Consider the following 25,418-nt stretch of genomic DNA (forward strand, 5'->3'; position numbering starts at 1 on the left):
GGGGGGGGGGTAGTTACACTGGTGTGATCTGGTTCTGCTGCCGATGCGTACGACGCGGATTCAGACGTTCCGCAGAGCGCAGCCAGTGACCCTCCATCACGAGGAAGAGGATGAGGCTCATCACCTGCGACATGACACACCTGCCTCCAATAAACCTTCACCTTGCTGCGTGGGCGGGAGGGCGCGCGCGCGCGCCGAGGTGCACTCACTCCGTCCCACTCGCGGGAGCGAACGGGTCGAGGATAGAGGCGCACATGAGCGACTGACGTCAGCAGCCAGCAAGATGAGGTCACAAAACGGCAACGGTTTGGACAACAGCCTTATCGAAGGGTGCGTTTCGTGCCGCCGCCGCGCGCGCGCGCGCACGCTCTCTTCGGCGTCGCCGCCGTTGTCGCCTGGCTAATGATGAGTCCTCGTGAGCACGACGTCCTCCCCGGCCCCGGCGCGAACCGGGGTGGAGCACTCCGTGAGCCCTCCCGCCTCACCGGACAAACCGGATGGGTCGCCCTCCCGCCGAATCCACGCGCGTCACCTTCGTCCTTTACTTGTCCGCTCCGCCCCTGTTGCCAACTGAAACCCGAACCAGCGCAAGCTGTACCGCCCAACCGACCACGGGGCGCGACAGGTTGGGTTGGGTTCCGGCGGAGGCCCGGTCCAGACAGTCTAGACGGCTGGACGGCGAGAAACTAATCGGTTTTGTTTGTTTTTATCATCACTCCCCCCGTTTCGTTTCCAGACCGGGCGCGGGATCTTCGACGCCCTGCTCGTGTCGCTGTGCGTGTGCCTGCTGCTGGTCCTCGGGGTGATGCTGCAGCGCGGCGCGAGGCTGCCGCCCGCCCAGGACCCCGACAACACTCCGGACACGAAGCCCCCCGGCCCGGCCCCGGCGGGGCTCCCGGATGTGCCCGGCGAGGACGTGCCCGTCGACGACGGCCCCCGGGAGCGCCTCATGTCGCTGGGCTTCGCGCTGCTCTTCATCAGCCTCGGCGTCTGCCTCTACACCATGTACCGCCTGGGCTTCTGCTGCAACCGGAGGGAGTACAACCGGGGCAGGCTCAGGGTGAGTAGCGGGGCCGCAGTGTGTCCGCTCTAACGTAACGACCTCTATTTGCTGACGCGCTGCTCGTGCTTGCAGAACGACATCCCCTCGGTCAACAGCCGGCTGCACCTCATCTCGTCGACGGACCTGCCGCCCACGTATGACGCCATCATGCTCTCGCCCAGCCGGCCGGGCGACCTGCAGCCGCCGCCCTACTTCACCATCATCACCTTCCAGGACGATAAAGTGACGCCCCCCTCCCGCCCCGCCGGCGCGCACGCCGCGGCCTTCTCGGGGGCGGCAGGCGCATCGAGCCGCCCCCAAGAGGCGGGATGAGGACGGCCGGCGGGCCCCCCGGCGCCTACATGTTCGATCCACCTCTGCTCGACGCTACGCGAGACCGCGCAGCTTGTCTAGCACGCGCCCAGCTCCCGCGACGCGCCGCTCGGCCCCGACTCTAGGCCTCTAGAGTCCTGGCTTTGAATCCCCGCGCAGTGCTCCCCTTTCCTCGGAGTGTCCAGCGTGAACGTGGCGCCAATCTGTGATGAACACAGTTGGCTCATATTTTTTTTTTCTAGGCAGATTAGACCAATAAGACAAGTGTAAAGAACTAACTGAACCACGAAACACGGGTGGAATCAAGGAGAACTGCTACAGGTTGTTGTTGCCTCATTCTTGTGGACAGTATTACAGCCTGATTTGAATTTGAGAGAAATGAGAAGATTTGCAGTGAAAGTGATGAATCTATCCTATACTTGATTGTTAATGAGACTCAAGGAATTACAGTGTCAAGAAAATTCTTTTTTACTTCATTATTAAATTGTTACATTTATCAGTTCTTTAGACATATGTACATTATTATTCAGGTGCCCACAATTTGAAAGTCCTGTCATACGAACAAGTAGCTATATACTGAGTGTCAGGTGATACATCTACACACATTACTTTACCATCATGTCCTGAGAGGGTCTTTACAGGCTGGAATGTCTTATTAGACCAAACCTAAAACAAAAAATTGTAAAATTTTAGAAAGTTTTAGAAACAAAATTCACATTATCTTAGCGTTTGAAGCACACAAATACCTTGGCAGTATTGTCATAAGATGCAGAGACCAAAAATGTGCCATTCTCCCTCTGGTATTTGACATCAGATACTAGATTAGTGTGAGCAGGAATTGTATATATACACTGGCGTTTGCGAAGGTCCCAAATACGGCATGTATTATCTTCACTGCCAGTAGCAATGTGATAACTTAAAAGATGTAGAGAACAAAAGATTAATGAGGATACCTAGATTAGATCATAAACATTGTACCTCAGATACTTGTTGAATTAGTTTACTTACCCATCAGGAGAAAAATCAACACCATAAATTGCTTTAAGGTGCCCTTCCATAAACATGATGCAACGTCCAGTCCGAAGGTCCCACACTCTTCCAAATGCATCAAGTCCACTACACCCAAACATAAATTGCTCATTAAAACTCTGTTAAAAACAGTAATAGAAACATTTAGTCATGCCATGCCATGTAAAACTTATCCTTACCCTGTTGCAGCCACTGATCCATCTCTCTGAAAAGATAAACAATACACAGGCTTTGTGTGGCCTTCTTGGTGCAGAACTTCAGAGCACTGTTCAAGATCCCACAACCTCCATGAGTTGTCAAAACAACACGTTCCTAAGAACCGCCCTGAGGGATGGAATCCAATTCGTGAAACTCTATGTGGAGCATGGCCCTCTACATCAGCAAGCGGCTCTTCACTGCAGACAAAAGAAACATACAGATGATGATACAGCTCAAATTCTATTCTCTGCCTATTTTAGATCATAAAACAAGAAGTACCTTTCTAACGTCCACAGTTTCACTGAACCATCAGCAGCACATGATGCAAGAGCACAAACAGCCTGATTTGCATTGTCTTGAGTAGCATTTGGATGAAAAATGACTGCTCCAACATTGCACTGATGACCTCTGAGTGTGTGAATTTGTTCACATTCTGGTATAGACCAAATCTTGCACATACCACTCCTTTAAAAATTGGAACAGAATTAGGAAAGAGTGTCATGAATGTTAGAATCTACTTGAAAGAGTTCTAAGAGACATTATTGGCTTCACTCGGGCTTCACTATTGTTTTACTCACCAAGATCCAGTAGCAAGCATTTTTGAGTTAGGACTGAATTGACAATAGGAGATAGGTCTGGTGTCTCCAATCTGTGAGGCAAAAATAGACACTGCTTGAAGCCTCTTGTGAACCTCTTGACGATGAGCAGTCCTTGTAGCTTCTGGGAGCTTCAGTTCTTCACGAGCTGCCTCCAGACGCTCTCGAGCACGAACTAATGAATACTCTGCACAGAAATGAAATGTAAGAGGTGATAGAATAGACCAAAGATAAATTTTAAAATGAAAAGAAAATTCTACAAAACTTACGAGCAAGCCACAAACGAGAAACCTTCAATGACTCAGGACCTTCATGATACCATGTTGATTCCTGATCTTTTTCTTGCTGAATTCGTTCCTCTTCCTGTTCTTGTTTTCTCTTAATTGCATCATCTCCAAGTCTGGAGAGCCAATCTCTCAAGCGACTTCTCCGTTCTGCAGGGCCCTCTCCAAACAAACATATTGGTTCTCCTAACTGTCTTAAATTCTTTTTAACTTCTCCATCGTCTGTTGGAACATTAATTTGGCGTGCCTTCTTACGCCTTTCAAATTCCTCTAAAAGTGCTTGTTTGTCTTTGGACATTTCCTCCTCCAAGTCAAAGTATTCTGAAAAGCATTGTGACAATATAACAATCAAGTTAACATGGTTGATACTTGAAAAGAATTAGCCTGATTAATTTAAAACTTTACCATCATGTGTGTTAATATTTCCAAAGTCCATGGACTGCCCTTCCTTGTCAGAGTCATCATCGTCACTGTCTTCTCTGGCCATCTCTGTAGCTTGCCTTGTCCGCTCTTGTTCCTCCAAGGATGCATAGTGAATGGTTTTAGTCTTTTTGACATACTGAATGTCCTCATCATCAGACATCGTTTCTGTGAAATAATTTAGAATCTAAGATTGAGCTGTATAATATATATATCTGCTGAAATTGTTATTAAAGAAAACATAACCACAAATATGTGAAACATTTAGAACATAGGGAAGACTTACAATGAAACAGCTGATTGCTTCCAACAATCAGCGATAAAGTGAAGCGTAAAGGACAATGCAACTCAAAACGAAAAGAATCAAAACTTCACAAAACTTTTCGGATAAAACAAAAGTACAAACAGTACACAAACCGGTAAGTAAACGGATCTTGGAGGGGAGGGGAGGGAGGGGGGAAGAGTCTGCTAGTCGAACGTCAATGTGAATGTGAATGGAAAACTGTATGCTTCGTGATGACAAATTTATGGATCATGGATTCATGAAAAGAGAGCCGAAAAACACACTTGCAAGAGAACACTTTGAAAACGGGAAAATGAACAGTATATCTTTGTTGTTACGAAGTAATTTAAGATTTTCTTCCATTCATAACAAATCAGTAAGCTATTTCCTGCGTATTATACCAATCGTCGCTGTCTCATTAATTGTTGTTACAAGCTTTGTGTTATTTGGAAGGTTATGGTTCCCATCTAATGTCCCCTTCTCATGTATTTAACTTCTGATAATTATTTGTTTTAGGTTGTTGCCTATTCTTCACAGGCAGCGAAAGAAAATGTTACAATTAAAAAAAAGAAACCTATCAGCAGAGCGATGCGTGCATATATTGACCGAGTTAAGCAATTTGGTATGTACTTGTGTGTCCAGTGTTGCTTACTAGTATACGAGTATATAAATCTAAAACTTTATGAGTGTACTAAAAATGTGTAATCCTTGTTTCAGAGGAAAATTTGATCGTAGAGTCAAAGGAGTATAGTGATGGTAAAAGATTTTTAGCAAACATAATGGGTGAGGATCCAGCACACTTCACACCCAAAGATGTTGATGTAGGTTTGATTTTAAGAGCAGGCTTGACTGTATTCTCTGCTCATTCTCTGGTAATTAAGAACACATTATTTATTTCCAGAAAAGTGTTGAATACCTCCTACCTTCTGGATTATTTCAAAAATTGGCTAGACCAGAAATGGCGCCTCCTGAAGAAACAATAGAGAAGGCTAAATTTGACATCAATGGGCGTCCTTTTCATTTTCTTTTCTACACAGGGGCATCCCATCTTTATGAAACTCAATTTGTATGGAGAAATCACTCATTAATTACTTGAACATAGCGATCCACAGCTGAATCAAAATGTTATGGTTTAATTCTTTTGATCTATTTTTTCAGGAAACTGTGAAAAGAATAAATAGGGCTGAAAAATTACTTGAACAAATTCACAGGAAAGGGCACACACCTGAAAAGGAAAACAAAATGTAAGTGTTTATTTATACCTACTGTGTTGCAGTTTCTTCTATAACAAACCTTCTCATGGGCACATTAATTTTTGTTTAGGGATTTGGTTACCTCAGAATGGCAAGATATTAGCGAAATGGAGAAGACCATCAATGAAAGTATTAGAGATGATCACGTAAGCATTTCATAATTTTTAAATTTCCTAATTTACTTAATTCAAACTGTACAACTTCCGTTTCTTTTGATAATTTCATGCAATTTTATGTTAAAAATGAACTAAAATTAAGATCATAATTGTTCCAGTTTGAGCAGACTATGCAGGCCCTTGAGAGATTGGCTCAACATCCTATGTCGGGCCATTTTAAAGACTTTTTGATGAATTATAGAAAAGCCACTACAGTTAATATGACCGAAATGGTGTTTCCAGAAGTGAGTGGTTCTGAATTCGCTGTTTACCGACCCATTGTATTGCCAATATTTTCTTGTCACAGTACAGTTTTGTAACTACTTTTCCAGATTCAGCAAGACCCAGACGGCCGGTACAGTGTTCAGCACACTAGTAAGTCATCCACCTTTGAATTTCCTGTTTTTGACACAACTTGCTGTACAATATCTTATATTTCGTGTTGTCTTGTAATACAGCCAAGAGGAAAACAGCTGTGGCAACAGTGACCATCCGTTCTCCAGGAGAAGGCAAATTTGTCATTAATGGACAACCAGGCCTTCTGTATTTCTCTGATGTGGGAGCCAGGGAACACGTGAGTAATTTGGCCTTGGGTCATTAATTTTAGATTGACGGTCTTTTATTACGGTTTTACTAGTGAATTTAATGAGTCATTATTCATTAACTCACTGAACTCTGATTAAATGACTGCTCAAACTAATGAGCTTATGAGGAGTCAATATAAGAAACACAAGGTAATTTGCTTAGCATTTATGCATACATACTTCAGTTTTCACTCAATACAAAACGATACTTAATTTAAAGCTATAAAAATCTCATATTTGCTAATCTTAACTCATCACAAATTAAAGTGCATTTACTTGTACTAATACACATTAAGTCACATTAATTTAAAGCACATTATCAGAGTGCTTGTTGCCTAGGATTAAACCAAAACTAAAAAAAAAATTATCACAGTAAATATTATTTGTGAACTGTCTTTGATAATCTATGATTTCACTAAATCCTAGTGTATGGTTAGTAAATCATTATCAGGGTTGAGACTTATTAACAGCTCTCTCATTGCTTCTCTGAGCTCACGCACTTCCTGCGTCAGTTGGTTGATATTTGATTGAGTGCCAGTATTTATGCCTTGCCACATTGTGCGATGAGATCCATATGATGAGATAGTATGTTTTCCTTTCCGTCTTTGTTTTGCCACTTCATAAGCTGCAGCTAATACTGGCTTTGGGAGTCTGATCTCTCTAGGATTCAGTGGTTTAACATGCAAAACCACTCTGTAACCTGAGGGTGAGACAAGTACAGATCGACACAGTAGCTTCTGTATATGCCTAGGTAGATATCCTTTAAACAGAGCACCTTCTATGTATGATATAAGATTTGTCTGACGTACAAGCTTGGAAAGAATTGCTGTTTTCTTCAGGCCCTGTGAGAAAAGCACCACAAGCTCAATATTAGTAATAATGGTGATGCAGATGCACTCAACAAACCATATTTTTTAAAGTACTTTTTCCTTACCTGTATGTCGTGTACAGCAATACCAACCATAAGATTCATTAAAACAATTGTCACTGACAGCAGGAACATGACAAAAGTCAGGTGAGCTGACACAGTAAGTAACAGTGTGGGATTATTGGTTGCACCACCAACAGACAGTAGGTCTTCAAAATCCAATTCTCCTGTCATCATCACTAAAACCTAGACAAAAGTAATTTTGGAAGTAGTTTATAATGAGCTCTAATTTTAATTTTAATCAAAAATTTCTCAAGGAACTTACTTTAATGAAGCCAACAAATGGGTTGGAAAATGTTTGTGTTGCTGGAAACATAACACAAAATGTGATAGTAAATCCTATTAAAAGACAGGCATAAGCCAACAGCAGCTTAGCAACTTCAGTTTGTACTCGGACATACATAGCAACATACGTGCCAAACACTGGAAGTTGACCAATCATCACCTGAAAATTATTAGCTAATACATGAAAAGGTGGGCTCCAATTTTTGTTTAAATCTTCAATTACACAGAAATAGTTTCAAGTTATACACACCATTAAATTAATCCAAGCAAACAGGACAGAGAAAGCTCCTAAGTGGTTTTGCCAGACATATGTTTTTCCAGAATATATAAAAGATACTGCAAATACACTTGCAAGTACTGGCCATTCAATCAGGTTGTCTGACTGTGACAAGTATTGATAGGGTGAGGTGTATGCTGACATCCAGATAGTTTTCCGTATCATTTCCAAGGAAGTGAGAACCACGAGGATATACCTACAAAAACATAATCAGAGAGTTTCAGCATTTTTCAGTGGCAGCGATATTGGTCAATGTGCTTTGACTGTCTCTGTTACCATTCTACTTCTATGACTGTTGGGTTCTCCCTAAGAAATGTGCCTATCATGGAGTTGTTTAAGCAAAAATCGGGAGTGAGTGTGACGTTCCTCGCCTCATTGTAACAATCATGCGCGAGGGCCGTGAGGATGTACAGGGTGAGCAGGACGGTGAACACGGCCCACATGCCTATCCGGATCGCGTAGACCTTGCGGACCTTCTGCCACTTTAAGTGCAAAAAAGCCTGGCACAGTGGGTGCTCCAGAAATTTCTTTTGTCCTTCCTCGTCCACAAATGTCTTGAGAAATGACGTCTCGTCCTGGTGGCAGTGCTGAAGGATGGGTCGGAAATCCAACTTCAGCTCCACCTCCCGGTGCGACACCTACAATCAAAAGAACCTTCGTGGTCACAGATGCGCCTCGCCCTGGGCCCCGGGTGCCCTCATCCCGACGCGTCCCCGCTGACTCCGTGCCCCCACATAATGCCAGTGCCCCACCTCCGGGTCGTGCATGCTGATGGCCGCGTCCAGGCGCTGGCCGAGCATGGCGAGCGAGGCGGGGGTCTTCCTGGCGATGATGCTGAGCGCCGGCGTCCCCCCTCGCGTCCTGGCGCTCACGTCGGCGCCGTGGAACAGCAGCGTCTCGACGCACGTGGACAGCTCGTTGAGCGCGGCGACGTGCAGCGGCGTGTATCCGTAGCGGTCGCGGGCGTTCACGTCGGCGCGGGCGTTGATGAGCATCTGCAGGGGCGAGAGCCTGGTTAGCGTTTGATCCCCTTTCACGAGGGTACCACCTGGCGCCGCACCCTGCCACTCACCTCGACCATGTCGTAGGCCACGATGGCCTTACCGACGGCGGAGTGCAGCGGGGTGCGCTGGTCGACGTCGGCGGCGTTGGGGTCGCTGCGCGCCTCGCGGAGCAGCGTCTCGACGCAGTCGACGCTCTGGGCGCGCGCAGCGAGGTGCAGCGGCGTCTGGCGGCGCAGGGTGAGCGCGGCGGGGTCGGCGCCGCGGTCCAGCAGCAGCGACACGACCTCGGACCAGCCGGCCTCGGCGGCCACGTGCAGCGGCGAGAGCCCGCGCTCCCACGTGGTGGCCGCCAGCGCCGCGCCCGCGTCCAGCAGCAGCCTGACGGTGCGCACCGCGCCCCGGTCGGCCGCGATGTGCAGCGGGGTCCAGCCGCCGCCGTCCGGCTCGACGCAGCACGGGTCGGCGCCCACCTCGAGCAGCAGCTGGACGCAGTCGGCCGCCCCCGCGCCCGCGCGCACGGCGCAGTGCAGCGGGCACTCGCTGTCGCGCGGCTCCCCGTCGCCGCATGGGGTGGTGGCCCTGGAGACCGCGACGGGCGTCATGGGCACGCCGTTGTCGAGCGGCGTGCCGGCGCCCAGCGGCACGGCCAGCGGCACGCTGAGCGCCGCCAGCGGCACCGTGGTCGCCGACGGCTGCTTGGCGAGCACGTGGCGGTGGTAGTGGCCCGCGGCCGGTGACAGCGTGGCGCCCGCGCGCAGCAGCACCCGCGCCGTCTCCACCGCGTTGCCGAACATGGCGCACTGCAGCGGCGCGAAGGACCGGTGCACCTTGTTGACGTCGATCCCCTTTGCCAGCATGAGCTTGGTGAGCTCGACGGAGCCGGAGAAGGCGGCCAGGTGCAGCGCGCCTAGGCCGTCGCTCGGCTCGGCGTAGTGAAGGTCCGCTCCAGCGTCCAGGATGGCCCTGGCCAGGTCCGCGCGCCCCAGGAAGCAAGCCCACAGCAGCGCGACGCTGCGCTCCGTCGGCCCCCGGCCCGCCAAAACCTGCGGACAACAACGCGGAGTGGCGTGTGGGCTCAGCTGCTCAGCCCAGTCACTTAGCGGCGCCCTTGAAGGGCTGGACCGCGCGGCTGGGCCGGCGCGGCGCGGCTCACCTTGGCGACGGAGTCAGGCGACACCTTTCCGGCCTCCAGGTCCTCGAGGCGAACGGCCGGGGTGCCGCTGCCGCTCAGCGTCCGCATGAGCTCCATCAGGTTGCCCCGGATCGTGTCCTTGCAGATCCGCACGCACAGCTCGTCGTCCAGGCGCCCGTCCAGGCTCTCGAAGAAGCTGCGGGAAGCAGGTACACAGCATGAGTACAGAGCATAGCTCAGTCCGCCACAGCGCAGGCTCGTTTCGCATTGGTCGCGCCCCCCGAGGAAGGGAGTTCCCCTCCACAACCGCGTCGCATCGCACATTATTGTTTTTATTTGTTTGCAAGTGCCATCGGCTACATGGTGGTCACCTTCGGTCGTCGGGGGCATTAATATTAATACAGGTAGGCCGCCGGGCTTAAAGTCACGGCCGGCCTGCCCTGCACGCCCGACCATAGGATGATAAAAAGGACAGCCGTGCGGTGAGTTGAACCAACGTCACAATAAATCTCATTTAGCCAAGGGCGCTGTGCGCACAGTGCGCCACATGTAATGTCGCCGGCGGGCGCGTGGCGCGGTGCCAGGGCCGTCCGCAACCTCCGGTCGCGTCCCGTTTGTGTGCACTTTACTCACCCGTAGTCCTCGGAGGGCGGGCTCTCGTCGAGCACGATGGCCTTCTCATCGTCGAGGTCCTCGACGCCCGCGTCCAGGTCGACGACGCCCATGTGCTGCAGGTCCCCGGCGCTGGTCGAGGTGACGCGCTGCTTGCGCCGGAAGCTGCGCCATCGCGCCGACAGGGAAGGCCCAGCCGTCTTGTACCTATAAGGGCGTGTACAAGCTCGCGGTGATGATGGTGTGATATGCGGGGGACGGTTTGGATACTTGCGGAAGGCACGGAGCGGAGAGTACTCACCTCGGCGAGCCGACCTGGCGAAGGTTCTTCTTCTCGTTGAACTGGTTGAGCTCGTCGACGCCCACGGAGGAGCTCCGCTTGGCCCGGGGCGCTCGGCGGTAGTCCTGAAACGCAGGGCGACGTGGGTTGTTATTGTAGGTTTTGGTGCCTCCATGGTCCCTCCAAAGTCCCCCGGGCCCGACAGAGAGCCACTTTCCATGCCCCCTCCCTCCTTTTCCCCCTCTTTTCCTCCCTGCCGACCACACGGTACTGCCGGTCCCGACCACAATCGGGAATGATTTCCTAGTTTTATTATCTTTTTGTCGTATACAATTTGGGGGGCGGCGCGAGGTGGGGCCGTGGAGCGCTCGCGCACTCCGGCGGCGCGGTCCAGAGAGTGGGACGCTTTGCGGCGTGTGGGGGCCGGGGCCAGGGGGCCGGGCCGGACCCGAAGCCCAAAGCGAGCTCCGAGATATGGAAATCCTGGTTGGGGACGAGCTACGAGCTAGGCCGGGGCGCCCGCCGGTGCGCCAGGTCGCGGTGTTTTATAAACACGGCGAATCGCGCGCATCACTGTCCACTGTCCGGCCGGGCGCGGTTATCTTATCCGGGCGATCACGCCGCCCGGGTCGTGCAGGAGGAGGGCGGGGGCGTGAGTCACTACAGTCACTGGCGGGCGGCGCCGCCGCCGCGGGAAGCCCCCGCACTGGCTGCGCGCCGCGCTTGGAGCATATAAAGTGACGTGCAAGTGACGCGATCCCATCGAGCCGTGCTCCCGGCTCGCGCTCGCTCTCACACACCCACAATCTGGGTGGACAATTACACTCAGCACTACGCCGGTGCGGTTCGCGGTGCCCCCCATGTGGCCCCAGCCAGCCGGTCTGCTGGTCCAGCGGAGCGGGACGGTGCGAGATGCTGTGCCCTTATCTCTCGTGCTTGCCCCCGTGCGGACCGTTAACTCTCCCACGCCCCCCCCCCCCCGCGTGCTCGACGCAGACATCACGCGATGTGACGTGAGTCAGATCGGCGAGGTGGTGTTGTTGTCTGCTATCTGCCCGGGTCGGTCCTGACCTGACTGGGCGACGCTGCTCCCCCGTCCTCAAGGCGTTCCGCGTCCACTGGAATGGAATGCTCGCGACCTTCTTGACGTCCTCTGCGCTCCTCCGTGTTCGTTCGCCATGTCGCAGGTGTCCCCCCCAGTTAGCTGCGACCTCGTGTTGCTCCCTGCGATCGTTAGGCGACGTGGAGAGTTTATGACTCCGTTCAATTAACAGCTTCGCGGCTCGGTCCGACGTAGCGCCGTTGCCGCCGCCGTCGAGGCGCCTCGGGCGAAATTCCCTTCAGTTGCACAACGTGGGACTTCCACGCTGCCGTGTAGCGGGAGGACAGGAGTGGCGGCCAGACTGTGCACAACTTGAAAGAATAAATAATTGCGAACGGAAATGCTCAGTGATGATCAGTGCGCGGTATAATACTAAGTGGCCCAGTTCCCTGTCGCGGATTAGCGAGCCGCTGCTAAGAAGAACGCAACACGCGTCGCGCGCCGCACTATAGTGACTCAGGCAGGCGGCGGCCGGCCCCTTTCTCCCGCACTCATCTCGGACTTCCGTAAAAACGGTGGGGTCGCCGCCATTCGTCATCGGCGAGATTGCGTGCCGGGGTGGCGGGGAAGGGGATACCCTCGAAATCCTCTCGATGTACGAAGCGTGGTGCCACGTGAGTCCTCTGTGACGACAGTGTTTGATGAGCTTTGTGCAGGGGCCCTGCACTTTCCACTTCAGTGACGTCAGAAGTAGGGTCGGAGTGCGACGACGGCAAAAGTCTCTGCCTGAATGTGTGTTTGTTTGGCTGCGGTCTCCTCCTCCACCTCCAGACGGTCGGACACCCTCCGTCGCGATATCTCGTGGTCCGTTGCGTCACGGGCCCATCAGCTTCTGTTGTCCCCCGCGGGGTATGCCGCTAGGCGCGACCGGGGCCGAAGCCCTCTTGGACCCTGGACCTCACGGAGACCGCACGCGGCGCGGCTTTCTCGCAAAAACACGGATTTGCTTATTCGAGATGGTTATTTTCTTTTTCGAGTTTGGGCCCGTCATCCTCCTCCCGCCGCCCGCAGCGCCGCCGCCGGTGATTGGCAACACTGCATGAGGCGGCGGACGCACGGACGCCCCCAGGAGGAATGCGCGTCGCGACGCTCCAGGAGACTTGAACGCCTGGCGGCGGCGGGGCCTGGCGGGGCCTGGCGGGGCCTGGCGGGGCGCTGCCGGAGCGTGCGGCCCGCTGCTCGGCTGCTGAGTCAATGCGCGGCCACCGCCGGGCCGGGAGCCGGGCCCAGCAGGCCCAGAGGACCATTACATGTGAAGCGCATATACTACAGTACTCACTGCTCGCGCGCTCCGCCCGGCCCCGAGATGAGTCCTCTCCAGGATTCTATCATCACCGCACTTCGCGCGCCTGTAAGGAGAAGGCCGCGCCTGGCCGGACCGCACAGCTCGGAGGTGCGCCGCGGCAAATAAGCACATGGCGCCAAATTAAAGCAGTGTAATTGATTGGAGTTGCTGGACGGTGGCGGTGTTGTGATTGCTGCCCATCGCTGGCGCGCCCACCCGTGGGATCTACGTGCTCGCCGTGCTGATTGACTCGATTGCTCTTGTTTTTTCTTCGCGCGCTCGTCCCATTGCTTGTTTGTGTGCGTCATGCGGGCGCCACTCTGTCTGCAACTGGAGCAAAGGAGCCTCCGTTTGCGATTATATGTCCTCAAGGAGCGGCGCCGGCTCGACGACCCAATGTTTTCGCGGCCACTTATCTCTCTCCCGCGGGCCGTGGAAGTCGTACGTGTGCCGGCGTTGTTGTTGTTGTTGTTGTTGCTGCACATCCAGCAGCTTCCACCCTCCCCTTCTAATCCCCTCCTCCTCCCCCGGCCTTCCCCTTCCGGCGCTCCTCTGTACTTCCACGCTCCAACGCGCCTAACGGGGGCCGCCTGCCGGGTAGGCAACCCGTCCCCGTAGCGCGCACGCGGGCGGAGCCAGCGGCCTACCCCGCCGGGGCCGGGCGTCCCGCCTGGAACCTGCCCTCGCTGCCGCCTCCTGGCTGGTCGCGCTGCGTCCGGACGAGTCCTGCTTAGATTTGACTTGGAGTGGACGAACGGGACGGACAGCCTGGCCCGCCTGTTTTGGGCCGGATGTTCGCACGCCTTGTATGTACTTTCTCCATTCAGCACTCCCCCCCCCCTCTCTCCATCTCCCTCATTCTGTGTCTCCGTGTCCTTATCAAAAGGTCGCGCCGCGGAGTGACATGTGACCCGGCGGCGCGCAGTAGCAGCAGCGTGATTGCGCCTCGAATCCTTTCCCACACGTGTGTGTGTGTGTGCCCCGGTCGTTAGCGGGCATGGACGTCGCCGGCCACCCGGTCGACGAACGTAATTCGCGGGGAAAATATTGCATTTCGACCTGCCTTGTGTGTATACTGTAATCTTGCGGTTATTCCCCCCTTTTTTCACACACGCCGTACGCCGTCTTATAGGGCTGGATTGAGTTTTAATTTACTCGCGCTCCAGATTTGAGCGAAAATGTAACCGGTTTCCGATCCCATAGCAAATGAAGTCCCTCGCCCGTCGCGTCGTCGTCGTCTCGGCCCAGCGCGCGCGGCGCACTCATGTCCCCGGGTGCTGCTAATTCCTTACCTCGTCACTTTCGTCCGTCATGTTGTTGCATGCCGGGCCGCTCGGATGTCACTCGCCGTCGCAGAGGCCGCTGTTGACGCTCGGCCCAGTATGGTACACACACTACAACACACTGCCGCCGTGTGCCGGTGCGGAGGCGAAGGTCTTCCTCGGCCGCCTCCGATGACGATGATGGGTATCCCTGCCCTCGGTCGGTGTCTTGACCGCGACAGCGCGGAAGAAGGTGTCCGGGTCCGTCGTCGGGACGTCGTCAACGACGGGGGGTTACTACGCGCTGCGCGCCACGTGAACGGGGTGCTGGCCGGGGCGGCGCGCCACTCCAGTCTCCAGGCTGCTGCCGCTCCAGTCACCGTCTGGCCTGGCGCACGACTGAAGCGGACCCGCCGGGCCCAAACGCGCTGGACGGCCCCGCCGTGCCCCGCCGCGCCCTGCCGCGCCCCGCCGCGCTCCGCCACACCACGCTAAACAGCAGTGCGTCTTGAGCCCCTAGGGCTTAGCGGGTGGGGGCGGGGCGGGGCAGAGCGGTCTAGCACCACTTCCTCGCTCGCTCATACACACGCACACTCTCTCTGTCGCTCTGACTCACTCTCTCGCTCATGGTTCAGCCCGCCTTCTTCTGTGTGACCTGCGTGGCCCCAGGCTCGCGGGACCTCAATCTGGGAGTCGAGCCCCTGGGGGAGTCCTGTCCTGCCCCAGCTGGCGGGCCTGAGGTGCTGACGTTCCCGTTGTTCTATGTGTCGCAGGTGCTGTTCCCGTACCAGGTGACGGGCCTGATGGAGAAGGTGGACACGGAGGTGACGGTGGAGGGCGGCGGTTTCAACGGCCAGTCCGGCGCCATCCGCTACGCCACCTCCTTGTGCCTGGCCGCCCTCGTCGACGAGCAGGGCCGCGTCAAGCTCCAGCTCGGTGAGTATGACCGTGACCTCGCCTTCGTCGGCGACTCGATCGAGCCCCCCCTGACACGGTATGCTTTGTGTTTTCAGCTGGTCTTCTGAGGCGCGATCCCCGCGTGAAGGAACGCAAGAAGTTCGGCAAGGCTGGCGCCCGGCGCGGTTACACCTGGCTCAAGCGATAGAGAGGCGGCTATGTTGTTTTGTATCTTCCACACGTATATTGCGATAATAAATCTGCACGTTTCGTTATCCTGTATTCGCTATGTTCGCCTACACAGTCCTTTGGTCAACATCAGCCTAAGATCTAGGCAACACCGCAAAAAAGAGCACACAACGTAAATTTCTCTTACTCATGGTGGTCTCTCCCTGGTATGAAAAATATAAAATTGTGTTAAAACAATCAAAATATTGAAGCAGACAGTTCCAATTCGGTTGTATTTCTCGTTGCTTTACGCTCCACGTATATTTTTGTTAATTCTACAAATTTTCCTTTCTCGTATTTTTTATCGGGTAATGGAATTTGGTTCATGACTTAGGTTTGTTTACATTTTTTGATCAACTCAACGCTGTCGATGTAGGTTATAAACTTTACCCAAGTCTACTACGTGGTGTGTTTTTTTTACTGATAATGAATGAAAATATAGTGACAGTTACTTTTGACTGTGGAAGACATGAAATTACATAATTTTTAGTTGACTTGAAATACTTGAAATCCACTGTAATGGATGGCGAGGGATGTTCCACATTTGAGGTAAGCCTGCTGAAATATTTCATTTCAACTTAATTTATTTTGCATTCTCCAAGAACGGGTCTTAGCATAAAAAAGCACGTTTGTTTACAGAGGCACAAGAAAAGTTTAGACCAGGAAAATGCTGACTCGTCCTCGCACGCTAAGGTACGTGTTTGTGACATCGTGCCCAGTTGCACAACTTGTACAAATGGACCGAGATTCATCAATATGACATTGAAGTGAGCTAGAATTCAGCAACCTAGTTATTGTTACTATGTTGTTTGTCTTTTTCCTCACTTAAAAATCATTGTGATGAATCTCTGACCCCTCAGATAGCATGCAAACGACATTAACAACAATATAATTTATATATAATTTTGTTTTCTGAATGCAGCGAAGGAAAGGTGATGGAGCATTCAATGATATGCCTGATGATGAGCAAGAGGTATGTAAAATAATTAATTTTGATTTGTTGTCTACTGTTTTTAAATCTTTTATTGAAGTACACCACTATTTGTCCATTTAGGTCAAATTTCTTGACCAAGCAGCAGCTGAAATGTTGGAAATCGAAAACAGTGAAGAAAGAGAACCATTGGTCTGTATCTGGGTAATGTGAGTTATTTCTTAATCAAATAATATTTTATTTAATATGGTCTCATTGTTTTATAGACAATCGATGATTTATTTGATGAACTACTTCAGAAAATATTTTCATACTTCCAAGCCCAAGATGTCTTTGGCTGTTTGTCCAAAGTGTGCATGCGTTGGGAAAGAGTTGCCAAAGATCCATGCACACTCAACCAGACCCAGTTGATTTTGGAAGACAAAAACATTGAACTGTGCACTCAGGTTTTAAAAGAAGCCTCTTGTATTGGAGAGGTGTATATACTACCCTCTTATCCTCCCGATGCTCTGAATCATTTGATTCGAGGGCCTAGAATCAAGAAGTTGGTCATAATAGGGGATTCTGAATGGCACCCTACATGGCCTTCCCCTTCGGATCTGATTGCTCTTCTTGATCACAACAAGTTAAGTTTACAGCAACTTAGTATGCCTGTTGATTCAGGTTTAGTTCACTGCCACAAGCAGCAGCTACCTGAGACAGGTGGTCCCTCTTTCCAATCTATTCTTGCAGGAATGAAAAGGCTGACACATCTTCACATGGTTGGAGAGTGTTGGAGAGACTGGGATGAATGGGATCTGACCAAAGAACACCCACATTTACGTACTTTGAAGATTGACAGTGTATCTTTTATTTCTGAAGAGTGCCTTTTCATACGTGATCTCATCATGTTATGCAAATCAACTTTAAGAACTTTACACTTGCCATGTCAGCTTCCTCATGATGCTGTATCTTTATTGGATGCTGGAATTTTTCAGGGGTCTCAAGTAGAAGAGCTGATGGTGAGCACAGGCTGCTTGAGAGTTATCTCACAAATGCCGCATCTTAAAGTCTTGGCTGTGTTTGACAATGGTAAAGAGGATAGGGACTTAGAATGGTTCAGAAAAATGCCTATGCTGAGTGGAGTTTGGAAATTAACCCTGCAAAGCGTCCTTGAGACAGAGGGTGAGAAAGAGGGTTTTGTGTGGCATTTGCTTTCTAAATTCAACCATCTTACTGAATTTTGGGGATTTGAGTCTACTGTTGAAGAAAACACCTTCAACATGTTCTTGAATAACAACCCTCTTCTGAAAGAAATGCATTTCTTTGATTTTAACGGATTTGATAACCCAAGTCAAGTATCATTGCTAGATAACTGTCTTCCCAAAATAGCTGTAATTGATTTGTCTTCTTCCCATGTTACTGAAGAAATGAGAAAGACACTTGACGTTTTCAATGAAAAAAGGCCAAATGTAAAAATTTTGTATGATGATAACTATGATGACATAGAAATGATTTTTGTATCATGAACTGTTCAGAAACAGTGGCAGAACGTAGAATGGTGTGTAATGATAGTCATTTACTTATTACCAATGAAATGTGTCCAGAATCAACTGTTTTTTCCTGGAATTCAAGCTTCCCTTAATCAAATATAAAAAGTTTAATTTGAAATGTGTGAAATATTTGACTTTTGTGTAAGTTATTTATTGGTATGGGTTACCTTATTGCAAAAACAATTTCTGTGAGTTACATACAGCTATTACTTTGCAATAACAGCTTGCTTATCTTCTTCTGGAGCTGTCTCTGTCATTACAGCAGAACTTTCTTGTGGCTGTTCTTTGGATGCAACAAATGTATGCTCAGCCATTCTGAAAAAAAATAATAATCAAAGAGTGAGATTTATTTGTCACATACCAAACTACAACAGAACAAACATTAGTCAAAAAAGTTAAACTTACCGGATGCGATCATTAGGGATAACTTTTCCATGTAATCTCCAAGTTCCATATTCATCACTCAATTGTTTTTCAAAAACAGCATACTCCAACACATCTTTTGCTAGAATTTCACTTCCATAAATGAGTCTTCCAAACCTGTCATATACTGCCAGCATCTGTTATTTTCAATAATGAGAGAATCAAGTAATTATTTATGAATGAGTACCGCCATCTGCAAAATTGACCTACAATTGTGCCTTACCTGTTGTGTCAGCAATCTTACAGTTAATTGTGCAAAGGTAGAACCTGCTTCATCTATCTTAAATAAACGCACTTGAACAACTTTGGGAGATTCCAATGATTGCAAGAACTTCCAATGAATAGTTCGCTTTGAGGCATTCAAGAGCATGGTCTGTAATACATGTGATGAATAAGGTGCACTGTAGTAAAACTCTACTACATGTCTTTTAAAACCAGAAATAAGCTTACAATAAAAAAAAAATAAGCTTAAAAGCAGAAATAGACTTACCAATCTGGCATGTTCAGTTACGTAATCACCCAAACTATCAAGATCATTCCTGTAAAACAAAATTTTCCAATAACTCTGACAACCAATTTGGCTTATACAAGGTACTTTACAGTCACAAAATGGACCAAACTTACGATGCCAGACATTCGTGAGCCTTGATGTAAATTTCAAGAGCATCAGGTTGAAACACCTTTAAATTGAATTCTGGTTCAAATTGTCTAATTTTACGAATAGCCAATTTATCTTTTCCAAATTTGCCAATGTCGCTCCACTTCTTCTTAATCTCCTGATGACATAGAGAAATAGGTAAACGAAACACGAATTGCTTGTTGCGTCAGTAGACATTTGTCATTTTGAGTTGATGTTACCTCTGTAATAGCTGTTCCCAAATTTTCTGGTGGCACAAATTCATCAACCACCTGGTTTGAAGCACTTGCAACAATTTCTCTTTCCCTCCACAATTTTTTGATGTTTCTGATATTTTGATAATAGCCTTCCTTCACACCTCTTTCATACTTATTCATATACTTGAGTGGGACTTTAGTGTCAACCTTAAACACAAGACAAACAATTGATTTTCGATTAATTTAACATAGACATGTCTTTAGTTTTCAAAATAATAACAATGTGGGAATTACGTCAATTACCTTTAATCTTCGCAAGTTTCTGAATTTCATATCTCTATGTTTATTATTCACAAACTCACGGACTTGTTTGTATTCCACGGATGATGCACATAAAATTCCTCGCTAAACAACAGATTGTAAATGTAATTTTTTCCAATTTTTAAGTAGCATATAGAAGAAAGTGCAGACGATAATCTTACCAAGGAACAGTGCACATGACCTAATACAGGTTGAAACGGAAGAAGTCGGAAAGCCATTTCAGTGTCTTATCAAAAATACCTCCCTATAAGTTCACGAGAATATAACGATTTATAGTAGCAGTGAAAATAACACCAAATTGGAAAAAACTTCAACACTGGTACACAACGGTAACATAACCTAACCTTAAGACAAACGAATAAACGAACTTAGTATTTCTCATACACGACGTTGGTTGTAGGTATACAAGGTAACAACTTTCTAAAAAAAAGGGAACTAGTCTTAATCATGAAAAGATACATTATTATTACAATATTAAATCGACAATGTTGCAGATAGAAAAACATCTCATTGTTCTACGCTTAATCTGATTTCGATAAAAAAAATGTTCATAAATGATAAAGCTCTTAACTAAACATGTCGGTTGGTACAAGGCACAAAGGAAAGTGAAAATAAAATTGAAAGAGGAGGGGAAGGAGGGGGCGAAGGGGGGTCTGAAACGAAAGCACCTAACCTTCCCTAACTGTCAACATTAGTCACTTATATATTGCTTATTGCAACTTTCCCCCACAAACAAACAAAATAATTAACAAAGCTCAAGAAAATGTCTCATCAAACTGGTATAAGAGGTAAAAACTTTCATTGAAGCCTGTAGTACAATTTCTAAAGTGACAGTATCAATTTCTTACTTTGTTTTCCTTCCTTCATCCAGCCAACCAAGAGCTGAAATCTTTCTTTGGAAAATGTAGAGATGGAAATATTCGAGTATTTAAAGTGTCAATAGATAATGGTACGTACTTCTGAGTTTGTATTGCTATTGGACTTTGTCTTTCTTGAATTTTCATTTAGAGTAGTTACTCATAATTTCTTAAATTCAACATTTCAGAACAGCTTATCTTAGCAGGGGACGACAAAGTCAAAGGGAGTTGGGAAGATGATTATGAGAGACTGATTATTCCATTAATAAGTGAATCGCAACCATGCTACATTTTGTACAGGTAATAGCCTTAATTAACTTAAATCGGTCAATATGATTATAATCCGCATTTGCTATTCTTGAAATATGCCACATCTCATGTCAATCAGGCTGGATTCTAAAGATAGTACTGGTGCATATTACTGGATGCTAATCAGCTGGTCACCAGATGATGCCCCTGTTCGTCAGAAAATGTTGTATGCCTCAACAAAGGCAACTTTGAAACAGGAGTTTGGTAGTGGTCAAATTAAGGAAGAGTTACATGGAACAGTCAAGGTACTTACATAATTGTCTTGTTTTTAAAATTACCATTCAAAGTTATTACATACTTTTTACCTTTACAGGATGACATTACCATGAGCGGTTTCCTGAAACACAAAAAAAATGAAATGGCACCTGCCCCACTCACATCTCGAGAAGAAGAATTGGCTGAATTACGCAGGTCTGAAAGAGGCGTTGCAGCCAGTGTGGGTGTTGATACGAGACATCAAACGTTGGGTGGTGTGGCTTTTCCTATGACAGACTCTGCTCGCCAAGCTGTAATTGGCATGGCGGACAAGCTTCACACCTATGTTCAGCTTAGAATAGGTACCTTTTCTAAAATATGCCACATTAAACATTCTATTCTTTGCAAAACTTTTGACATTGTGAAAATGTGTAGATTTAGATGAGGAGCGGATCCACCTTGTGAGTTCAGGTAATGTGAGTTTGGATAAACTCCCGTCCAAAGTTCCTAGCGACAGTGCTCGTTACCATCTGTTTAATTTCAAGCACACACATGAAGGAGACTACATTGAGTCTGTTGGTAAGAACTTTCCTCTAATAAACATCCAGTGGATGAGATTATCAAACTTATAACCCTAACAAATTTTATTGCAGTTTTTATATACTCAATGCCTGGTTATTCTTGCTCTATCAAAGAGAGGATGTTATACTCCAGCTGCAAGGCTCCATTGTTGTCTGACATTGAGCAGAATATTGGATTAGAAATCACCAAAAAGGTAGTTCTCTTTAAACTTGTTTTAGTATTGCAGTAGATCAAATCGTACTCTTGTGCACATACACCCTTTCTATAGCACTCTGCTTTAAAGTGCATGAACGGATTTTACTTTCCCCGCATTTAATATTGGTCTCATTGAAGTTGAAGATACATTAGCCCTAGTACAGATATGTCATAAGCAACTTTAATTGTAACTCTTTTCCTTTCTAACAAAAATATTTTATTCAATTCAGCTGGAGATTGACTCGGGTTCAGAACTGACTGAAGAGTTTCTTCAAGATGAGATTCATCCAAAGAAAAATCTACACAGGCCTAAATTTGCAAAGCCTAAAGGGCCACCCAATCGTGGTGCCAAACGTCTCACTAAACCACAAGCATCTCCAGTGGAGTAGTTGTACCTGGAGCTCAAGTTATTGTTATACTTCACAGTATTTATATTGGTGCTGCAAATCTATATGCATTTTTATTATTGTATTTGAGAAATTTTTAATGGAAGATGTGAAAGAACTTTCTTGTATACTTATGTCATAATATTCATAAAAATAAAATCTGTTTTTGGATATGACAGTTTTTATTTTAGTTAAAATTGGTGTAAGTATAGACATGTTACATTTCATTGAAATTAATTAAAAATGATGTTCCAAATGAATTTAAGATGAAACAGCTCTTTTGAGAGCCTGGTCTAGGTCAGCAAGCAAGTCTTCTGGATCTTCCAAACCTACAGACAACCGAATAAGATTGTCTGTTATACCAAGCTCAGCTCGCTGTTCTGGTGGAACTGAAGCATGGGTCATGACAGATCTGAAAAAATTAAAAATAGACTTAAAAATCTTAAATTAATATAAACCATAATCACAGAATATCAATAATATATACTAACGGAAGTTCAGCCAATGATTCATAGCCACCAAGAGATTCTGCAAGAGTGAAGACTTTCAGGGAACTAAGAAACTTCCTGCTTTCTGATAGACCTCCTTTCAAATAAAATGACAGCATTCCACTGACCCCATAACACTGCTTTTTTACTAAATCATGTTGGGGATGAGAAGGCAGACCTAAAATACAAAACATTGCAAAAATAAATCAAAGCAAGGTTTAGAATAGCAAAACTTAGAAACATGATGGCATTTTAACTCACCAGGATGAATTACTTTCTCAACAAGAGGGTGCTTCTCCAAGAACTGACCAACAATCAGTCCACTTTTCATGTGCTGTTGCATCCTTACAGCTAAGGTTTTTAAGCTTCGGTTGAGTTGTGAGCACTCAAATGGAGCGGGTATCACACCCATTGCTGCGGTAGAAATAATAAAAATAGTATAAGATCAACTGTATCCCTTGAAACTTTAAGATCGTTGAAGGTAAGTAAATTTCATACCATTCTGTAAGAATCGAAGGTTTTTGTGTAGTTCATCATCATTAGTTAGTGCTGAACCCATGATTACATCACTGTGACCATTCATGTATTTGGTCAGAGAATACATGACAATATCAGCTCCTAACAAAAGAGGTTTCTATAAAAGGGAAAAACAAAACAATAGTATTAAAATGAATGCAAACTAAAACTTTTGAGAAGGAATATCAAACTACACTCTAAATGGGGAGGGACAATTTTTGTACCTTAGTTAGATGTGTCTTTGAGCACATCTTCATCAGATACAAATTTGTCTGTACAGAGGTACAAAGTGTACCTAGGCTAGGTACAAATGCTATATTTTGTATGTGACTTGGATGCAAATTTGAATTTGGTTTAGATGTGCTCAAAGACACATCCAGCCTACGTACAAAAATTGTCCCTCGCCATTTAGTGTGTAGTGTACCTGATTGTAGCACGTGGAAAAGGTATTGTCAACCACCAAAATTACATTAGGCTTGCTATGGACAACTTTGCTGATAGCTTGAATGTCAGCAATTTTAAGTAAAGGGTTCGTTGGAGTTTCTATCCATACCATCTGAAAACATATTCAGTTTAATTATGTACACTTTAAAAAAAATCATGCGAGTATAACAGACATTTTACCTTAGTATTTGGTTGCATTGCTGCTTCCACTTTGCTAGGATCACGAGCATCAACAAATGTTATCTTTACTCCCATGCGAGTATGAACCTTCGAAAAGTAACGGAATGTGCCACCATAAAGATCATCCATCGCTACTATATGGTCCCCTGCATCTAGAAGACTTGCAATGACTGTTGTTGCACCAAGACCAGATGAGAAAGTCAAACAATGCTTGGCTCCTTCAACAGCTGCCAAGCATTCTTCAGCACACTCCCGTGTTGGGTTGTTGCTCCTGGCATACTCGTATCCCTTTATGGAATAAGGTAGTGATGTATTAGTGGAAACAAATTTGAGCTCAACCTTTCCCTCAGCACCATTCAAATTATAACTACCCTATGTTCAGCTGGGGCATCTTGTTTGTAGGTGGTTGATGTGAAGATGCCTGGTACCACTGCTCTGCAATTCCATTTCTCCGGGTCGTTTCCACCATGAATAGCAGCAGTAGCAAAGCCTGGGCCTCTGGGCAGGTATCCTTCAAGACTCATGGTTCTAGGGAAATACATAAAACAGAATTTCTATGAGGGTCACGACAGCTAGGGCTAAGAGAGCTACACGCCAAAAAAGGAACATGTGAACAGACACACAATAAGGCAGAGAGACATGCAACAGACAACTGGTCCACGACGCGAGGTTAGCCCTAAAACGTCTCACCAAAAATAGTGATGACAGCTGTGATTACCTCAACTGGTAGGGGCCTCAGTAGCACAGGGTAAATAACCGGCGGCAACTGACGCGCTGCAATCATCAACCACTGATTAGAGTCCACGACTGTACAGCTGTTGAGCACGAGGGGGGCCGGCTTTTCTGACTGCGTGCAAGCAAGATGAGGCACACGGCACACCACTTGGACTAGAAAGAGAGAGAAGAAAAGAGGGGGGTGGGGAGAGGGAGAGGAGGGGGCCAGATGTTGCGTCACGCCACCCCGCCACCCACACCACCTCCGAACCCCGAACGCTCTCCGAACAAGGTGAGTGTCGACCCGAACCCCGAACACGCGGCCCTATATCCGAAACTGATCCACCAGATGAGTCGCGTCGCAAAGCCCCTTCTCCACCTTCCCATAAATGTGACGAAATTTGTGCATGAGAGGGCTCTGGTCTGGTAGAATACCATGATTGTTTTTACGAGAGCATTTTACGTTTTGTCAGTCTTGTCACTGCTCGTTACTAGTTTATGCCAAACCCCAAACCAGGTTGTGTTGAGGATCGGGCGAGCGCGGCGCCCGATCCTTAGGCAGCCCAACCGGCACCGGCGACGTTTGGGTTGCATGCTGTCGTGAGTCAGCGGTATGTGATTATTTTTTGGCGTCATTGTCCTCAGTATAATTTGCATGTTTTGTATATTCGTGTTTCCGAGTCTCTGAATTAGAGCTGTGAGGAGGAGGGGGGAGGGGGCTTGTAGCGGTGCCATCTCTCCATTTTTGTTTGCTCCTTCCTGACTTCCCTCTTTAATTCTGATTCTCGCAGTTCACAAATCATTTTTGATAATTTACGCTTGGCAATAATGGCCATGCGGACCACACAAGTGTGCGCTCAGGTAAAGGGGGCGTCCCGAAGACATGTCGCGTCGCAACCGTGGACCGTGGAATAGTTGCGAGGACAAATAGGACGTGTCTGCCCCCTCCCTCTACCCCTCACTCCCCCCGGACCCCTAATCCCCGACAAGTCATCCTGTTGGCATGACCACGACAAGTACGCAGGTGCGACATAATCCGGGT

At 47.7% G+C, this 25,418-nt stretch overlaps 8 protein-coding genes across 12 annotated transcripts in view; 4 read left to right on the forward strand and 4 right to left on the reverse strand.

Annotated features, from left to right (window-relative positions):
• The window catches only part of LOC113203295 (uncharacterized), a 5,934-nt gene extending 4,050 nt beyond the window's left edge, over positions 1-1,884 (forward strand). The window contains exons 3-4 of the mRNA XM_052268900.1: positions 737-1,060; positions 1,136-1,884. Coding sequence (XP_052124860.1) covers positions 806-1,060; positions 1,136-1,375 — 495 coding nt within the window. The 5' untranslated portion in view covers positions 737-805 and the 3' untranslated portion in view covers positions 1,376-1,884. The remainder of the gene's footprint in view (positions 1-736; positions 1,061-1,135) is intronic.
• LOC113203272 (U4/U6 small nuclear ribonucleoprotein Prp4) lies at positions 1,820-4,361 on the reverse strand. 2 transcript variants are annotated; one of them, XM_026417862.2, is made up of 9 exons: positions 4,189-4,361; positions 3,888-4,070; positions 3,468-3,803; positions 3,181-3,385; positions 2,882-3,067; positions 2,584-2,799; positions 2,384-2,491; positions 2,122-2,290; positions 1,820-2,041 (listed from the first exon to the last, which is right to left on the reverse strand). In XM_026417862.2, the coding sequence occupies exons 2-9, from the start codon at positions 4,063-4,065 to the stop codon at positions 1,898-1,900; spliced, it is 1,542 nt and encodes a 513-aa protein (XP_026273647.1). In that variant the 5' UTR covers positions 4,066-4,070; positions 4,189-4,361; the 3' UTR covers positions 1,820-1,897. The 2 variants fall into 2 exon arrangements, with proteins under 2 accessions (XP_026273647.1, XP_052124858.1); XM_052268898.1 differs by having other exon boundaries at positions 3,888-4,089.
• Positions 4,362-4,392: 31 nt separating this feature from the next.
• On the forward strand, positions 4,393-15,520 carry LOC113203290 (28S ribosomal protein S9, mitochondrial). Its single transcript, XM_026417884.2, has 11 exons — positions 4,393-4,561; positions 4,702-4,807; positions 4,903-5,006; positions 5,087-5,251; positions 5,344-5,429; positions 5,509-5,584; positions 5,713-5,838; positions 5,926-5,968; positions 6,052-6,167; positions 15,118-15,280; positions 15,358-15,520. The coding sequence occupies exons 1-11, from the start codon at positions 4,397-4,399 to the stop codon at positions 15,447-15,449; spliced, it is 1,242 nt and encodes a 413-aa protein (XP_026273669.2). The 5' UTR covers positions 4,393-4,396; the 3' UTR covers positions 15,450-15,520.
• Positions 6,191-14,823, reverse strand: LOC113203256 (transient receptor potential channel pyrexia). 2 transcript variants are annotated; one of them, XM_026417843.2, is made up of 11 exons: positions 14,375-14,813; positions 10,717-10,820; positions 10,437-10,622; positions 9,825-9,999; positions 8,740-9,714; positions 8,420-8,662; positions 7,944-8,305; positions 7,641-7,863; positions 7,371-7,550; positions 7,112-7,291; positions 6,191-7,019 (listed from the first exon to the last, which is right to left on the reverse strand). In XM_026417843.2, exons 1-11 carry the CDS (start codon positions 14,393-14,395, stop codon positions 6,600-6,602), a joined length of 3,069 nt encoding a protein of 1,022 aa, XP_026273628.1. In that variant the 5' UTR covers positions 14,396-14,813; the 3' UTR covers positions 6,191-6,599. The 2 variants fall into 2 exon arrangements, with proteins under 2 accessions (XP_026273628.1, XP_052124856.1); XM_052268896.1 differs by lacking the exon at positions 6,191-7,019 and having other exon boundaries at positions 7,151-7,291; positions 7,371-7,411; positions 7,507-7,550; positions 14,375-14,823.
• A 102-nt stretch (positions 15,521-15,622) lies between the features above and the next one.
• Positions 15,623-18,277, forward strand: LOC113203828 (uncharacterized). Its single transcript, XM_026418730.2, has 6 exons — positions 15,623-15,803; positions 15,912-16,018; positions 16,109-16,162; positions 16,392-16,442; positions 16,524-16,592; positions 16,667-18,277. Exons 2-6 carry the CDS (start codon positions 15,989-15,991, stop codon positions 17,906-17,908), a joined length of 1,446 nt encoding a protein of 481 aa, XP_026274515.1. The 5' UTR covers positions 15,623-15,803; positions 15,912-15,988; the 3' UTR covers positions 17,909-18,277.
• On the reverse strand, positions 18,062-19,879 carry LOC113203838 (probable 39S ribosomal protein L45, mitochondrial). Its single transcript, XM_052268899.1, has 8 exons — positions 19,672-19,879; positions 19,493-19,594; positions 19,214-19,396; positions 18,980-19,131; positions 18,846-18,894; positions 18,579-18,728; positions 18,338-18,492; positions 18,062-18,247 (listed from the first exon to the last, which is right to left on the reverse strand). The coding sequence occupies exons 1-8, from the start codon at positions 19,726-19,728 to the stop codon at positions 18,139-18,141; spliced, it is 957 nt and encodes a 318-aa protein (XP_052124859.1). The 5' UTR covers positions 19,729-19,879; the 3' UTR covers positions 18,062-18,138.
• Positions 19,880-20,130: 251 nt separating this feature from the next.
• On the forward strand, positions 20,131-22,205 carry LOC113203869 (twinfilin). Its single transcript, XM_026418789.2, has 8 exons — positions 20,131-20,298; positions 20,382-20,459; positions 20,556-20,667; positions 20,756-20,921; positions 20,990-21,233; positions 21,307-21,450; positions 21,525-21,646; positions 21,879-22,205. The coding sequence occupies exons 1-8, from the start codon at positions 20,274-20,276 to the stop codon at positions 22,035-22,037; spliced, it is 1,050 nt and encodes a 349-aa protein (XP_026274574.1). The 5' UTR covers positions 20,131-20,273; the 3' UTR covers positions 22,038-22,205.
• Positions 22,196-24,556, reverse strand: LOC113203847 (cystathionine gamma-lyase). Of its 3 annotated transcripts, none has more exons than XM_026418768.2 (8): positions 24,353-24,556; positions 24,034-24,190; positions 23,663-23,950; positions 23,463-23,594; positions 23,021-23,156; positions 22,784-22,936; positions 22,526-22,700; positions 22,196-22,446 (listed from the first exon to the last, which is right to left on the reverse strand). In XM_026418768.2, the coding sequence occupies exons 2-8, from the start codon at positions 24,184-24,186 to the stop codon at positions 22,296-22,298; spliced, it is 1,188 nt and encodes a 395-aa protein (XP_026274553.1). In that variant the 5' UTR covers positions 24,187-24,190; positions 24,353-24,556; the 3' UTR covers positions 22,196-22,295. The 3 variants fall into 3 exon arrangements, with proteins under 3 accessions (XP_026274553.1, XP_026274561.1, XP_026274546.1); XM_026418776.2 differs by having other exon boundaries at positions 24,282-24,556; XM_026418761.2 differs by having other exon boundaries at positions 24,381-24,555.
• Between the last annotated feature and the right edge of the window lie 862 nt (positions 24,557-25,418).

Source organism: Frankliniella occidentalis, unplaced genomic scaffold (genome assembly GCF_000697945.3).
Source record: "Frankliniella occidentalis isolate FOCC.00 unplaced genomic scaffold, Focc_3.1 Scaffold78, whole genome shotgun sequence".
NCBI classification, from domain to species: domain Eukaryota; kingdom Metazoa; phylum Arthropoda; class Insecta; order Thysanoptera; family Thripidae; genus Frankliniella; species Frankliniella occidentalis.